This window comes from Anolis sagrei, chromosome 8 (assembly GCF_037176765.1).
Source record: "Anolis sagrei isolate rAnoSag1 chromosome 8, rAnoSag1.mat, whole genome shotgun sequence".
Taxonomy (NCBI): Eukaryota; Metazoa; Chordata; class Lepidosauria; order Squamata; family Dactyloidae; genus Anolis; species Anolis sagrei.
In genome coordinates this window covers 264,404-281,062 of record NC_090028.1, presented here as the reverse complement: position 1 = coordinate 281,062, position 16,659 = coordinate 264,404, and the positions used below count along the sequence as shown (strand labels likewise).

General features: G+C 48.5%; 1 protein-coding gene across 2 annotated transcripts in view; it reads left to right on the top strand.

The window, feature by feature from the left end:
- Positions 1-560: 560 nt before the first annotated feature.
- Positions 561-16,659, top strand: part of FHOD1 (formin homology 2 domain containing 1) — a 54,495-nt gene continuing 38,396 nt past the window's right edge. Inside the window, exon 1 of one of the 2 annotated variants that reach the window (XM_067470892.1) lies at positions 561-819. In XM_067470892.1, the coding sequence (XP_067326993.1) occupies positions 601-819 (219 nt within the window). In that variant the 5' untranslated portion in view covers positions 561-600. The remainder of the gene's footprint in view (positions 820-16,659) is intronic. The other variant, XM_067470893.1, reaches the window with a different exon arrangement.

Genomic DNA, 16,659 nt, shown 5'->3' with positions numbered 1-16,659 from the left:
GGGAGGGATTTGATTGTTCTTGATCTTTATAGGTGAAAACAGTTGGATTGGGTGGTCTTTGGGGTCCTTTCCAACTCTAGGATGCCATAATAATAATAATAATAATAATCCTCAAGCATGCGCTGGAGGGCCATCTGCTGGGAGGGATTTGATTGTTCTTTGATAGGTGAAAGCAGTGGATTGGATGGTCTCTGGAGTCCTTTCCAACTCTAGGATGCCATAATAATAATAATAATAATAATAATAATAATAATAATAATTAGTATTATTATTATTAAGCAGGCGCTGGAGGGCCATCTGTCGGGAGGGATCGGGTGGAGCAGGAAGAAAGGGGTGGGACTGGATGGCCTTGGAGGTTCCCTTCCGATGGTATGACGAAGCGGAGGCTGGAGGGCTTTGGCGGGGAAGGCGGGGCCGGGCTGGGCGTTGTGCGGAGTCTCGGGGGCGGCGTCGGCTGTGGCAGGGGCGTGCCTGCCTGGCTTGCCTGCCTCCTTTTCCTGGCTGGCGGGGCGGAAGGGAGACAGAGACAGAGAGAGAGGGAGAGTGAGGGGCGTGGGGGGGGTCTTTCTTTCCTTCCTTCCTTCCAGCTAGGCGGGGGCCATGGGGCAGCCACAGCAGCAGCCGGAGGAAGAGGGCGAGGAGGCGGAGGCGTCGGTGTCCTGCCGGGTGCAGTTCCTGGAGGACGGGGAGCCCTTTTCCTCCGGGGGGGCCGCCTCCTTCCCGGAGCCCCGCCGCCCCCCCGTCCTGGCCCTCCACCCCGCCCGGACCCTCGCCCACCAGCTGCCCCTCCTCCACCGCCGCCTGCAGGCACCCCTCCCGGTAAGAAGCACAGCCGCCGCTCCTCTGCCCGGAGGGATCTGGACGGGCTTCTCTCCTGGAAGAAGCGGGGTGGGCTAGGTGGCCTTTGGGGGGGGGGGTCCCCTCTCTCCCACTCTAGCACTCTGTTATTATTGTTACTATCAAGCAGGGGCTGGGTGGACATCTGTCCGGACGGATTGAATTGTGCTTCCAAGGGATGGCCCCTGGGGCCCCTTCCAACTAGGATTCCACAGTTATTCTTAAGCAGGGGGTGAGTGGCCATCTGTAGGGAGGGCTTTGATGGTGCTGCACCGTTATGGCAGAAGGCAATTGGACTAGATGACCTTTAAGGTTCCCTTCCAACTCTAGGATTCGACAGTTATTTTTAAGCAGGGTGGCCATCTGTTGGGAGGGCTTTGATGGTGCTGTACCTATATGGCAGAAGGCAGTTGGACTAGATGACCTTTAAGGTTCCCTTCCAACTCTAGGATTCTAGTATTATTAGTATTCTACTTCTTTAGCAGAGGTTGGATGGCCATCTGTCAGGAGGGCTTTGAGGGTTGAATGGCCATCTGTCAGGAGGGTTTTGTCCCTTTATGGCAGGAATATGGGGGCTGGACTTGGTGGCCTTTGGGGTTCCCTTCCAACTCTATATTCCTTCATAGCCCTGGGGTCTCTTCCAACTCTGTGAAGCCATTGTTGTTGTTGTTGTTTTTTTTCAGCAAAGGCTGGGTGACCATCTGTCGGGAGGGTTTTGATGGTGCTGCACCTTTATGGCAGAAGGCAGTTGGACTAGATGACCTTTAAGGTTCCCTTCTGACTCTAGGATTCTAGTATTATTAGTATTCTACTTCTTCTTAAGCACGGGTTGGATGGCCATCTGTCAGGAGGGTTTTTATACCTTTATGGCAGCAATAAGGGAGTTGGACTGGGTGGCCTTTGGGGGTCCCTTCCAACTCTGTCATAAGCTCTAAGGTCTCTTCCAACTGTGAAGCCATTGCTGTTGTTGTTTTTCAGCAGAGGCTGGGTGACTGTCGGGAGGGCTTTGATGGTGCTGTACCTTTATGTCATGAAGAAGGGGGATGGACTGGGTGGCCTTTGGGGGTCCCTTCCAACTTTGTATTCTATAATAGCCACTGGGGTCTCTTACAACTCTGTGAAGCTGTTCTACTTGTTGTTGTTGTTTTTCAGCAGAGGCTGGGTGACCATCTGTTGGGAGGGCTTTGATGGTGCTGTACCTTTATGCCAGGAAGAAAGGGGCTGGACTGGGTGGCCTTTGGAGGTCCCTTCCAACTCTGTGCTTCTGTGGTCAGCACCTGTGGGCCCCAATGGGCTCCCTGTCCCATCCATTCCCTTGTGGGAGTTGGAGTCCAAAGCGGCCAGAGCGCCCAGTTTGGCCCCGTCCGGCCTTGGATTGGGCAAGGCGGTCCTTGGGAGTGTTGTGGTTTCCTTGGTGCCTTTGTTGACGTGTGGGGTGGCGTGTGACCAGAAGCTCCCCTTGTGGGCCCAGTCACTGGGATATTTTTCGCGGGTGACTCAGAGGGGCAAACACAGCCCGCCAGGGAGCAGACCCTTGGGGGCATTGGTCAGCTAGCAGGCCTTCGGGGGGGGGGGGGGGAGGAATGGCCGGGGAACTTGGCCTGAAGTAGCCCGGGGGTCTAGGCCAGTCCGTGGTGGGCCTCCCTTCCAAAGGGCTTCTGCAGGGGGAGCAGAGCATGGGTGCAGGAATGCACACACATGGCACATGGGGGCTCATGAATCAGCCCCATGGCTGCTGTGGATCCATCAGCAGGAAACAGCAGGGCTGTGGGCAGGAAGGGGGTGGGAGGGTGGGGGCACTTCTCATGGTTTGCAAGGGGTGCTTCGCCCGGCCCTCCTGATCGTCACCTCGTGCAGAGAAAAGCAGGGGATCAATAAACTTAATAAGACTATAATGATAATAATAGCATAATAATAATAATAATAATAATAATAATAATAATAATAAATAATCACCATTGTGTGGGGCTGGTGAGACGGTTTGCACCTGGGTGGGATCCCCAGCCACAGAGAGATCAAAGCGGAGTGTAAATAAACATACTACTACGATCAATAATAATAATAATAATAATAATCAATATATCATCATCCTCACTGTGTGGGACTGGTGGGACCCTCTGCACCTGGGTGGGATTCCCATCCACAGAGAGATCAAAGTGGAGTATAAATAAACATACTACTACTACTACTACCAATAATAATAATAATAATAATAATAATACAATATATCATCATCTTCACTGTGTGGGGCTGGTGAGACGGTCTGCACCCAGGTGGGATTCCCATCCACAGAGAGATCAAAGTGGAGTGTAAATAAACATACTACTACTAATAATAATAATAACAATAATAATAATATAACAATCGATCCTCATAATTATCACTGTGTGGGGCTGGTGGGACCCTCTGCACCTGAATGGGATTCCCATCCACAGAGAGTTCAAAGCAGGGGTATAAATAAACATACTATTACTGCTACTACCAATAATAATAATAATAATAATAACAATAATCTATCATCATCCTCATTGTATGGGGTTGGTGGGACCCTCTTCACCTGAATGGGATCCCCAGCCACAGAGAGATCAAAGCAGAGTATAAATAAACATACTACTATTACCAATAATAATAATAATCATAATCATTATCATCATCATCATCATCTGTCGTCATCATCCTCACTGTATGGGGCTGGTGGGACAGTCTGCACCTGGATGGAATCCCCAGCCACAGAGAAATCAAAGCAGGAGTATAAATAAACATACTACTACTACTACTACTACTACTACTACCAGTAATAATATGGATTGGCGATGTTGCAATCCCAGGCGACAGAAGGATTGCAGAGAAACAACTGGAAAAGCTGACACGATATGAGGATTTAAAGATCGAACTGCAAAGACTGAGGCACAAACCAGTCAAGAGGTCCCAGTGGTGATCAGCATACTGGGTGCAGTGCCTCAAGACCTTGGCCTGCACTTAAGCACAATTGGCACTGACAAAATTACCACCTGCCAGCTCCAAAAGACCACCTTACTCGGATCTGCATGAATTATTCGCCGATGCATCACACAGTCCTAGACACTTGGGAAGTGTCCAATGTGAGATCCAGAAGAGTGATCTTGTCTTCTGTGGACTCATCTTGTTGTGTTTCTAATAATAATAATAATAATAATAATAATAATAATAATAATAATAATAATGTCTGATGTGAGATCCAATTCAACAGCCAGCAGAGTGATCTTGTCTGCTGTGGACTCATCTTGTTGCGTTTCAAATACTACTACTACTACTACTACTAATAATAATAATAATAATAATAATAATAATAATAGACTCTTGGCAAGTGTCCAACGTGTGATCCAATTCAATAGCCAGCAGAGTGTCTGCTGTGGAATCATCTTGTTGTGTTTATCATCATCATCATCATCATCATCATCATCACACAGTCCTAGACACTTGGCAAGTGTTCGACTTGTGATTTTGTGGTACGAAATCCAGCATATAGATCTCGTTTGCTGTGAAGTACTGTGCTTTTGTATCAGTAAAATAATAATAATAATAACAACAACAACAACATATAATAATATAACCTAACCCTATAATCACTATTGTGTGGGGCTAATGAGACAGTCTGCAACTGTGTGGGATCCCCAGCTACAGAGGGGTCAAAGCATTATCTCCCTCGGCTTCTGGCTGCTGGAGCTCAGTGGGATTCCCAGTGCGGCCTTCCCAGTTGCATTTCTCAGGAGGGATGGAAGCAGGAAGCTGCCTCTCGGTCCATCTCAGGGCTTCGTGGTGCCCTCGGGGCCAGCGTCCGAGTCCCTGCCCAGCCATGCAATCCTGCCTGGAATTTTTTCGGGCGAGTCATGTTCCTCACTAAGAAACCCCATGATCGGTTCGCCATAGATCAGTTTCCAGGGCTAATCATAAGAATTGGAAGAGGCCCCCAAAGGCCATCCAGTCCAACCCCCTTCTGACCACGCAGGAAACGCACAATCAAAACCCTCCTAACAGATGGCCATCCAGCCTCTGTTTAAAGGTTTCCAAGGAAGGAGTTTCCACCAGACTCCAAGGCAGTCTTCTGTTGAACCGCTCTTCTGCCAATCCATAAGTTCTCCCTCTTCCGAATGTCCAATGGGATCTCCTTTCTTCCCTGCCATTTGAACCCATGTCTCCATTGCGTCCTGGTCTCCAGGGCGGCCGAAAGGAAGCCTTGCTCCCTCTTCCTCAGGGCATCCTTTTGCAGGGTTCTTGTAGGGTTTTTTTCGACTATATGACCATGTTCTAGAGCAGTGTTTCTCAACCTGGGGGTCGGGACCCCTGAGGGGGTCGCAGAGGGGTCGCCAAAGACCATAAGAAAACACAGTATTTTCTGATGGTCATGGGGATTCCATGTGGGAAGTTCGACCCAATTCTATCATTGGTGGAGTTCAGAATGTTCTTTGATTGTAATGAACTATGAATCCCAGGAACTACAACTCCCAAATGTCAAGATCTATTTTCCCCAGGCTCCACCAGTGTTCACATTTGGGCATATTGAGTATTTATGCCAAGTTTGGTCCAGATCCACCATTGCATGAGTCCACATTGCTCTCTGGATATACGTGAACTACAACTCCCAAACTCAAGGTCAATGCCCATCAAACCCTTCCAGTATTTTCCATTGGTCATGGGAGCCAAGTTTGCTTCAAATCCATTGCTGGTGGAGTTCAGAATGCTCTTTGATTCTAAGTGAACTATAAATCCCAGCAACTACAACTCCCAAATTACAAAATCAATCCTCCCCCAACCCCACTAGCATTCACATTTGGATGTATTGGGTATTTGAGCCCAGTTTGGTCCAGTGAATGAAAATGCATCCTGCAGATGAGATATTTACATTATGATTTATAACAGTAGTAAAATGACTGTTACGAAGTAGCAACGAAAACAATATTATGGTTGGGGGTCACCACATCATGAGGGACTGTACTCGGGGGTCATGGCATTCGGAAGGTTGAGAACCACTGTTCTAGAGGCATTCTCTCCTGACGTTTCGCCTGCATCTATGGCAAGCATCCTTGTGTATCTTGACACATGGCTCCTCTCACGTCTCCTTCTCTCAGCCTTCTCTGCTGAGGCTCAACAGACCCAGCTCTTTAAGCAGCTCCTCGGGGGATTCGTGGTCTCCAGACTGATCAGTTGATCATTCAGGGATTCAGACCCTGGTCTCCAGAGCGGAAAACACTGCTCCGCTTTGCTGGTTTCTCCTCATTGCAGTGAGAAACCTGGTCCAGCCTGGGCCTGGCTTGCATGCGCTGAACCAAAAGCTCACGGAAACGACTTTGAAGCCATAATTATTTCTCATGGCTGGTGGATCTGGGGAGGAAATCCCTTTAATTGGGAGGCCAGCGAGAGAGAGCCTCTTGGCACCTTTTCCAGGTTGTCAGGCTTGATGGAGCCTTTTCCGAAAATAGCCCGGGAGTGTTGGCCCGGGAGTGTTGCCGGAACAGAGAGTAGAGACATCACCATGAGAGAGAGAGAGAGAGAGAGAGCGGCCTTATCTCTCTCTGGCTGCATTCCTCCCTTCCTGGCCTTGGCTGCTTTTGCAAGAATGCTCCCTTTCCGGATGGCTTCTTCCCGGAAGACCATCGCATTGAGCACAAAGCATTCTTTCAGGGACTCCTTATCTTCTGCGAGATCTGAAATCCTTTGCAAAACTGACCTTTTCTGCAAAAACGAGGGAGTTGCCCGCCAGGTCTGTTGAGCAGAGACAATGGGCCTCCTGCCTACAAAGGCGATGCAGGAAAGATACACCTTGCTCCCAAACACCAACACACCAAAGCTGTAGATTGTGTAGTTTATTGAAGAAAAGGCAAAGTCAAAACATAGTATGAGGAATGCAAAGACACAGTTCCCAAGATCCAAAGGCAAAAACATGAAACATAATCCTTTAAGCAGTGGTCAAACAATAGTCCATGAAAAACAGTTGGACACAAGAACCCAAAATCCCGGACTCAGGAAGCCAGAAGCGTGCTGCTTAAGGCCAAGGTTAATCCATAGAAGTTTGCATGGAAAGAGCCACGTTGAACTGACAACGCCTGTGTGTCAGTGAGAAGGCTAAATACCCTATGAGGAGCGGCTTAAGGAGCTGGGCATGTTTAGCCTGAAGAACAGAAAGATGAGAGGAGACATGATAGCCATGTATAAATATGTGAGAGGAAGCCACAGGGAGGAGGAGGGAGCAAGCTTCCTTTCTGCTTCCCTGGAGACTAGGACCAATGGAACAATGGCTTCAAACTACAAGAGAGGAGATTCCATCTGAATATGAGGAAGAACTTCCTGACTGTGACAGCCATTCAGCAGTAGAACTCTCTGCCCCGGAGTGTGGTGGAGGCTCCTTCTTTGGAGGCTTTGAAACAGAGGCTGGATGGCCATCTGTCAGGGGTGATTTGAATGCAATATTCCTGCTTCTTGGCAGAATGGGGTTGGAATGGATGGCTCATGAGGTCTCTTCCAATGCTTTGATTCTCTGATTCTATGATTTTACCCTTTGTAGACATGAATGCATTGCGATGACCTATGGCACACTTGGTTTCTCGCTTGCTAGCCAAGCGAGAGCTTCTCCGGACCCTTAATTGCAGACGATCTTGCCTGCTCATTAATTCATTATCTTCAAGGCTCTCTAACTCCTTGGTCCAGCAGCTGGACTGGATCACCGTGAGAAGGCAAAGGATCCCCTTCTGCAGCCTTACCGTCAACCCTGTCTGAAGCATGAACAGAAATCTGTAACCCATCATCATCCTCATCATCATCTTGTAGGAACTCTGGCTCACAAAGACCACAGGGCTCAGCTTCAGACTCAGAGTCAAGCTGAGTAGTCACAACACCTCCTGCCTACAAAGGCGATGCAGGAAAGCTACACCTTGCATGCACAATGGGCTTTGCAGTGGTGCCTTATAATACCCTTCTCCTTCCATCTTTGTTACTTCTAAGGCATTCCTCTTGCAGGGTTTGCTTGCCAAGGTTGGGAAACTTGCACCCACGGCTTCCTCCGAGGCTGAGATGGTGTGCCGTACTCCAGCTCACCCAAGGGCTTTCTTCTCCTTCTTAATTAATGTGATTGTGCTTTTCCTGCATGGCTTGGGGTTGGACTAGATCAGTGGTTCTCAACCTTTCTAACACCGGGACCCCTAAATAGGGTTCCTCATGTTGTGGTGACCCCCAAATATGTTGTGGTCTCACGCTCTTGGATGGCGAGAGTGTGAGGCAGGCTTTACGCAAGGCTAGGCCTCGTGTAGAGGACCTCTCACCTGCACGCGCCCTCGCTGGATGACTAGAGTGCGAGGCAGGTGAGGCAGGCTTTGCACGAGCTTCAGACTCAGAGTCTCGCCCACGCCCTCGCGAACCCTCCAAAATGCCCAGGTGACCCCCCTGGGGGGTCGCGACCCCCAGGTTGAGAACCACAGGACTAGATGGCCCGGGGGTCTCTTCCAATTTGTTGTTGTTCATTCCTTCAGTCATTTCTGACTCTTCGTGACATCATGGACCAGCCCACGCCAGAGCTCCCTGTCGGTCGTCACCACCCCCAGCTCCTTCAAGGTCAATCCAGTCACTTCAAGGATCCCATCCATCCATCTTTGAGTCCCCCTCGGGGTGGGAAAAGCGGTATAGAAATACTGTAAACAAACAAACAAACAAATAAATCTTGCCCTTGGTCGGCCCCTCTTCCTTTTTCCTTCCATTTTCCCCAGCATAATTCTCTTCTCCAAGCTTTCTTTCTTCTCATGATGTGGCCAAAGTACTCCATCTTGGCCTCTTCCAACTATTATTCTATTATTCTTGTTTTTATTTATATCCTGCTTTTTTTCTCTCCATCAGGAGAACTCAAAGTCATTAACATTAAAAGCATCACCACACAAGTCTTATTATTATTATTATTATTATTATTTCCCAAGGGTTCACATTATACCATATCTCTGGGTCCCCTCGCTTGACCCATTCTGGCTGTGCTTGGATGGTGGGCTCGGCATCAAAGCACGCAGCGGCCAAAGTTAGAAGGCGTCCCTTGGGAGCCGCCTCTCCCGTGCCTTCTGGGACCATTCCGCCTGTTCCCTGGCTCCGTTGCGAGGCATGCGCTGCTCTTGGCAAGCCGGCCAGGCGGCCGTACATCTGTTCCGTGTGGTGGGGCCGCCCCGCCTGAAGATAAATATAAACTTTGCGCTATAAAAGAAGAAGAAGAGTTTCCCACAGCACCAGGAACTCACCAAGTCTCTCCCGGAAAGGCCTCGCTCTTGTCCTGAACATGGTTCCTCTTGGAGGGGTTCATGGCCTGCATTGACCCCTCTTTAACCACTGACCCTTTCATCAGCCACCCCCAAAATCTGGAATGACCTGCAGGAAGAGCTCAGCTTTGGGTCCCCTTTCAGGAAAGAAAAAGTGGGGTAGCTATATAAATAAAAATGTCATGTTCGTTTGTGGGATTAGCATAACTCAAAAACCACTGGGCGAATTGACACCAAATTTGGACACAAGACACCTGCTAACCTAAGGAGTGACCATCACTCAAAAAAAATTAATTTTGTCATTTGGGAGTTGTAGTTGCTGGGATTTATAGTTCACCTACAACCAAAGAGCAATCTGAACTCCACCAACAATGGAATTGAACCAAACTTGGCACACAGGACTCCCATGACCAACAGAGAGCACTAGAAGGGTTTGGTAGGCATTGACCTTGAATTTGGAGTTGTAGTTCACCTCCATCCAGAGAGCACTGTGGATTCAAACAATGATGGATCTGGACCAAACTTGGCATGAATACTCCATATGCCCAAATATGAACACAGATGGAGCTTGGGGAAAATAGACTTTGACATTTGGGAGGTGTAGGGTAAAGGTAAAGGTAGTCCCCTGACATTAAGTCCAGTCATGTCTGACTCTGGGGTTTGGTGCTCATCTCCATTTCTAAGCCAAAGAGCCAGCGTTGTCTGTAGACACCTCCAAGGTCATGTGGCCACTGGCATGACTGCATGGAGCGCTGTGACCTTCCCGCCGGAGCGGTACCTATTGATCTACTCACATTTGCATGTTTTCGAACTGCTAGGTTGGCAGAAGCTAGGGCTGACAGCGGAAGCTCACGCCGCTCCCCGGAATCGAACCTGCGACCTTTCGATCAACAATTTATTATTTATTTATTTATTTATTTATTTATTTATTATTTGCACTTGTTTATTTATTATTTGCACTTGTCAACAAGCTCAGCAGCTCAGTGCTTTAACCCACTGCGCCACCGGGGGCTCCGGTGTAGTTGGGAGGTGTAGTTACTGGGATTTATAGTTCACCTACAATCAAAGAGCATTCTGAACCCTATCAACAACCACACTTAACCCCCATGACCAACAGAAAATACTTAAGGCCACTCAGTCCAACTTCCTTCACCAGGGCAAGAAAACGTAATCAAAGCCCTCCTGACAAAGAGCCATCCAGCCAGAGATAGAGATATATATGATTCACACACACAGAGAGATATAGTATCCTAGATTTGGAAGGGTCCCCTAAAGAAGGGCAATGATGTGTTGCATGTTCCAGAGTGGGCAAACCAGACACTCTCGACATCAACAATGACAAAGACACAGCAAGAAATACTGTTGACCCACAAGCATCAAGGTGTCTTGTGTCCAAATTAGAAGCCAACGCTTTCTCATGACTTTATTTTCCAGCTCACGAGCCACAGCAACACGTGGCAGGGGACGGCTAGATGATTAATAATAATAATAATAATAATAATAATAATAATAATAATATGGGCCAACTCATAGCCGGCTGTTAGGAATTGTGGGAGTTGAAGGACCTGGAGGGAGGGCCAAAATGTGCCCGTGCCTGGTCTACAACAACAACAAAGGCTTCGGACAGACCTCTCTAGACCAGTGTTTCTCAACCTTCCTAATGCCTTGACCCCTTAGTACAGTTCCTCATGTTGTGATGACCCCCAACCATAACATTATTTTCGTTGCTACTTCACAAATGTCATTTTGCTCCTGTTATGAATCATCTTGTAAATATCCAATATGCAGGATGTTTTTTCATTCATTTGGCACAAATATTCAATACGCCCAAATTTGAATACTGGTGGGGTTGAGGGCAGGATTGATTTTGTCATTTGAGAGTTGTAGTTGCTGGAATTTATAGTTCACCTACAATATCAAAGAGCATTCTGAACTCCACCAGTGATGGCATTGAACCAAACTTTGGACACAGAGCTCCCATGGCCAACAGAAAATACTAGAAGGGTTTGGTGGGTATTGACCTTGGGTTTTGGAGTTGTAGTTTACCCACATCCAGAGAACACGGATGCATCTGGACCAAGATTGCATGAATACTCAATATTCATGCCAATACTGGTGGATATTGGTGGGGTTGGGGAAAATCGACCTTGACATTTGGGAGTTGTAGATGCTGGGATTTATAGTTCACCTATAATCAAAGCATTCTGAACTCCACCAATGATAGAATTGGGCCAAACTTTCCACATGGAACTCCCACGATCAACAGAAAATACTGTGTTTTATCATTGTCTTTGGCAACCCCTTTGACACCCCCTTGCGACCCCCCCCCCCGAGGTCCTGACCCCCAGGTTGAGAAACACTGCTCTAGATGATGATAGTGTTTCTCTCTCTCTCTCTTCCAAATGTCTGGCTCCCTACGTTGCCACACTTTGGGCCAGAAGGAGTTTCCAAATGCTTTGCAAGGGCAGTCCCATGCGGAGTGTGTTGCAACCAGGGAGGGAGCCGTGCGCCTCGAGTGCCAGACCCCTGGAGCCGGACCCCCAAGTGCCTGGCTGCCACGGCCAGGAGTAACTTGCAGTTTCTCAACTTGTTCCTGACACACACACACACACACACACACACACAGAAACTAGTGTGGGAGCAGACCCTGGGCCCCCAAATGCTCAGAGGGGCTAGGATCCCTTGGGACTCGCCTGCCTTCAGGCCAAGAATGCCTCAGAGGATGGAAGTGGGAGGAGGCCAAGCCCTGGCCCTGGGAAAGGAAGGAATGCCAATGGAGCAAGAGGGCTGCTGCCCAGGGCAGTGACCACTAGGGCGGTCAGCCACTGGCCTTGGTCTGGAGACCACATGGAGTGGATGGCCAGTTTCAAGTTCCTGGTGTCCCTGAGAAGGAGGATCTGGCCTGGCAGCCGCGTTGGTAAAGAGGGCCCGGCAGAGACTTGGAGTCCTCGTGGACAACAAGTTAAACTTGAGCCAGGAATGGGATGTGGTGGCAAAAAAAAGCCAATGGGATGTTGTCCTGCATCAAGAGGAGCCTTGTGTCTAGATCTAGGGAAGTCATGCTCCCCATGCTCTATTCTGCTTTGGTTGGACGACAACTGGAAGTATTGTGTCCAATTCTAGGCACCACAATTCAAGAGAGAGATATTGACTCTAAGCTGGGCAGAGGAGGGCGACTCAAAGGATCAAGGGTCTGGAGAACAAGCCCTATGAGGAGTGGCTTAAAGAACTGGGCATGTTTAGCCTGAAGAAGAGAAGGATGAGGGGAGATATGATGATGGCCATGTATAAATATGTGAGAGGAAGCCACAGGGAGGAGGAGGAGGGAGCAAGCTTCCTTTCTGCTTCCCTGGAGACTAGGACGCAATGGAACAAGGGCTTCAAACTACAAGAGAGGAGATTCCATCTGAAAATGAGGAAGAACTTCCTGACTGGGAGAGCCGTTCAGCAGTGGAACTCTCTGCCCCGGAGGGAGTGTGGTGGAGGCTCCTTCTTTGGAAGCTTTTAAGCAGAGGCTGGATGGCCATCTGTCAGGGGTGCTTTGAATGCAATATTCCTGCTTCTTGGCAGAATGGGGTTGGACTGGGTGATGGCCCAGGAGGTCGCTTCCCACTCTTGGATTCTAGGATTCTATAACTTCCTGACTGTGAGAGCCGTTCAGCAGTGGAACTCTCTGCCTTCTCTGGAGTGTGGTGGAGTCTCCTTCTTTGGAAGCTTTGAAACAGGCTGGATGGCCATCTGTCAGGGGTGATTTGAATGCAATATTCCTGCTTCTTGGCAGAATGGGGTTGGACTGGGTGATGGCCCACGAGGTCGCTTCCCACTCTAGGATTCTAGGATTCTATAACTTCCTGACTGTGAGAGCCGTTCAGCAGTGGAACTCTCTGCCCCGGAGGGAGTGTGGTGGAGGCTCCTTCTTTGGAAGCTTTTAAGCAGAGGCTGGATGGCCCTCTGTCAGGGGTGCTTTGAATGCAATATTCCTACTTCTTGGCAGAATGGGGTTGGACTGGGTGATGGCCCACGAGGTCGCTTCCCACTCTAGGATTCTAGGATTCTATAACTTCCTGACTGTGAGAGCCGTTCAGCAGTGGAACTCTCTGCCCCGGAGGGAGTGTGGTGGAGGCTCCTTCTTTGGAAGCTTTTAAGCAGAGGCTGGGTGGCCATCTGTCAGGGGTGCTTTGAATGCAATATTCCTGCTTCTTGGCAGAATGGGGGTGGACTGGATGATGACCCAGGAGGTCTCTTCCCACTCTAGGATTCTATGAGACTGGGCTGCCTGAAACTCCTAAGGAACCACCAACCAAATGGAAAACTGGTGGTGACTTTCTCCTGCTGGGTTCTAGAGAGTGTCCTAACCAATACAACTCCGCATGGTTTGGTGGTAGCTGCAGAGTGGCAGGCAGGCAGGTGCTCAAAGGGTCACCACTTCTAAAGAGAGAATAATTGGTTTCGCCTCTTTGGAAGGACTTTATAGGTCCTGCAACCTTAAAAAAGCTCAGAGCATTTTTGGGGATCCATCTCGCCCGGAATATTATTTTGTTTAATTATTGCCACTGGGCAGACAGTACAGGGTAACAAAGACAAGGACAAAGAGACTGAAGGATAGCTTTTAACAGAACTCCATTGAACTCCATGGTATTGATGTGGCATTAGGGGCTGTGCAGTGGTGGTTGGGGGTGTGGAGGGGTGGATGTGTTGTTTCGTGGTGTGTGCTGGGAAAGGCATGTCATTTCGCTATGCAATTATACGTTGACAAAGAAAGCTATGCTATTCTATTCTATGTGTTTGTGTATATACCCGGGGTTGCTGGAGTGCCATTGGGTTGGCTGCCTGCCCACCTTCTCCAGCTCTGAGAAGCAAGGCCTTCCTTACCATGTCTAATTATTGCCACTGGGCAGATTTTTTATTTATCGTGTCATCCGCAACCAGAACATTGTATTACATTTCTAAACAGAACAAAACAAACAAACACATAAAAAAAAAACACACACAAAATTTGCAAACTTGGTAGCTAATTAAATGTCCTTTGACCAGTATCTGGCCACTTGGAGTGCTTCTGGTGTTGCCGCAAGAAGGTCCTCCATTTTACATATGGCAGGGCTCAGGTTGCATTGAAGCAAGTGGTCAGTGGTTTGCTCCTCTCCACACTCGCATGTCGTGGACTCCACTTTGTGGCCCCATTTCTTGAGGTTGGCTCTGCATCTCGTGGTGCCAGAGCGCAGTCTGTTCAGCGCCTTCCAAGTCGCCCCGTCTTCTGTGTGCCCAGGGGGGAGTCTCTCATTGGGTATCAGCCATGGATTGAGCCTGCCACTTTTGGACTCTCGCTTGCTGAGGTGTTCCAGCGAGTGTCTCTGTAGATCTTAGAAAACTATTTCTAGATTTAAGTCGTTGACGTGCTGGCTGATACCCAAACAGGGGATGAGCTGGAGATGTCTCTGCTTTGGTCCTTTCACTATTGGCTGCTACTTCCCGGTGGATGTCAGGTGGTGCAATACTGGCTAAACAGTGTAATTTCTCCAGTGGTGTAGGGCGCAGACACCCCATTATAATGCGGCCTGTCTCATTAAGAGCCACATCCACTGTTTTAGCGTGGTGAGATGTGTTCCACACTGGGCATGCATACTCAGCAGCAGAGTAGCACAGCGCAAGGGCAGATGTCTTCACTGTGTCTGGTTGTGATCCCCAGGTTGTGCCAGTCAGCTTTCGTATGATATTGTTTCTAGCGCCCACTTTTTGCTTGATGTTCAGGCAGTGCTTCTTGTAGGTCAGAGTATGGTCCAAAGTGACTCCCAGGTATTTGGGTGCGCTGCAATGCTCCCGTGGGATTCCTTCCCAGGTCATAATCCTCAGAGCTCGGGATGCTTCTCTGTTCTTGAGGTGAAAGGCACATGTCTGTGTTTTAGATGGATTAGGGATCAGCTGGTTTTCCCTGAAATAGGCAGTAAGGGCACCTAGAGCTTTGGAGAGCTTCTGTTCAACCATCTCAAAGCTCCCTGCTTGAGCGGTGATGGCACGATCATCAGCATAGATGAAGCTCTCTGTCCCTTCTGGCAGTGGCTGGTCATTTGTGTATATGTTGAACATGGATGGAGCAAACACGCTCCCCTGAGGCAGGCCGTTCTTCTGTTTCTGCCCTCTGCTTCTCTGGCCCTGGAACTCAACCAAAAAACTCCTGTTTTGTAGCAGGCTTCCTATGAGGCGGGTGAGATGGTCGTCCTGTGTGATATTATATATATGATATATGATTAGGGATCAGCTGGTTTTCGCTGTAGTAGGCAGTTAGAGCACCTAGAGCTTCGGAGAGCTTCTGTTCTACCATCTCAAAGCTCCCTGCTTGGGTGGTGATGGCACGATCATCAGCATAGATGAAACTCTCTGTCCCTTCTGGCAGTGGCTGGTCATTTGTGTAGATGTTGAACATGGATGGAGCAAGCACGCTCCCCTGAGGCAGGCCGTTCTTCTGTTTCCGCCATCTGCTTCTCTGGACCTGGAACTCAACAGAAAAGCTCCTGTTTTGCAGCAGGTTTCCTATGAGGCAGGTGAGGTGGTTGTCCTGTGTGATATTATATATATGATATATGATTAGGGATCAGCTGGTTTTCCCTGTAATAAGGAGTTAGAGCACCTAGAGCTTCAGAGAGCTTCTGTTCTACCATCTCAAAGCTCCCTGCTTGGGTGGTGATGGCACGATCATCAGCATAGATGAAGCTCTCTGTCCCTTCTGGCCGTGGCTGGTCATTTGTGTCGATGTTGAACATGGATGGAGCAAGCACGCTCCCCTGAGGCAGGCCGTTCTTCTGTTTCCGCCCTCTGCTTCTCTGGCCCTGGAACTCAACAAAAAAGCTCTGGGCAGATGGCAGAGGGTGACAAAGGCAAGGACGAACAGACTGGATAGCTTTTATCTTAGAGTTGTGGCTATACTGATGTGGCTTTGGGGGCTGTACGGTGGTGGTTGGGGTCTGGAGAGGTGGGTGTGTTGTTTTGTTTACATGGGAAAGGCATGTAATTTCATTGTGCGGTAGTGCACTGACAAAGGTATTCTATTCTATCTCTTTTTTATCTCTTTTATTTCCATCACGTTTTCTTTTTGAGAGTAACAAGTATCCATGTTTTGCAACAAACAGAAGATGAAAGGTTGAACTGGAATACATTGAAACGCTAAGCACGACGCCTGTAACACTAAGTTCAATAGAGAGAAGTGAGATGTTACTTCCAATTTGTATCCTAACTCGGTCTTCTCTTTTAAAAAACAATATTAATACTGGGTTGTTGTAGGGTTTTTTTTTTGGGGGGGGGCTATATGGCCATGCTCTAGAGCAGTGGTTCTCAACCTTCCTCATGCCCCGACCCCTTAATACAGTTTTCATGTTGTGGTGACCCCTAGCCTTAACAGTTTTTAACCACAACACAGTTTTTAACCATAACCATAACATTATTTTTGTTGCCACTTCAGAACTGTAATTTTGCTACTGTTACGAACCGTAATGCAAATATCTGATATGCAGGATGTATTTTCATTCACTGGACCAAATTTGGTACAAATATCTGATGGACC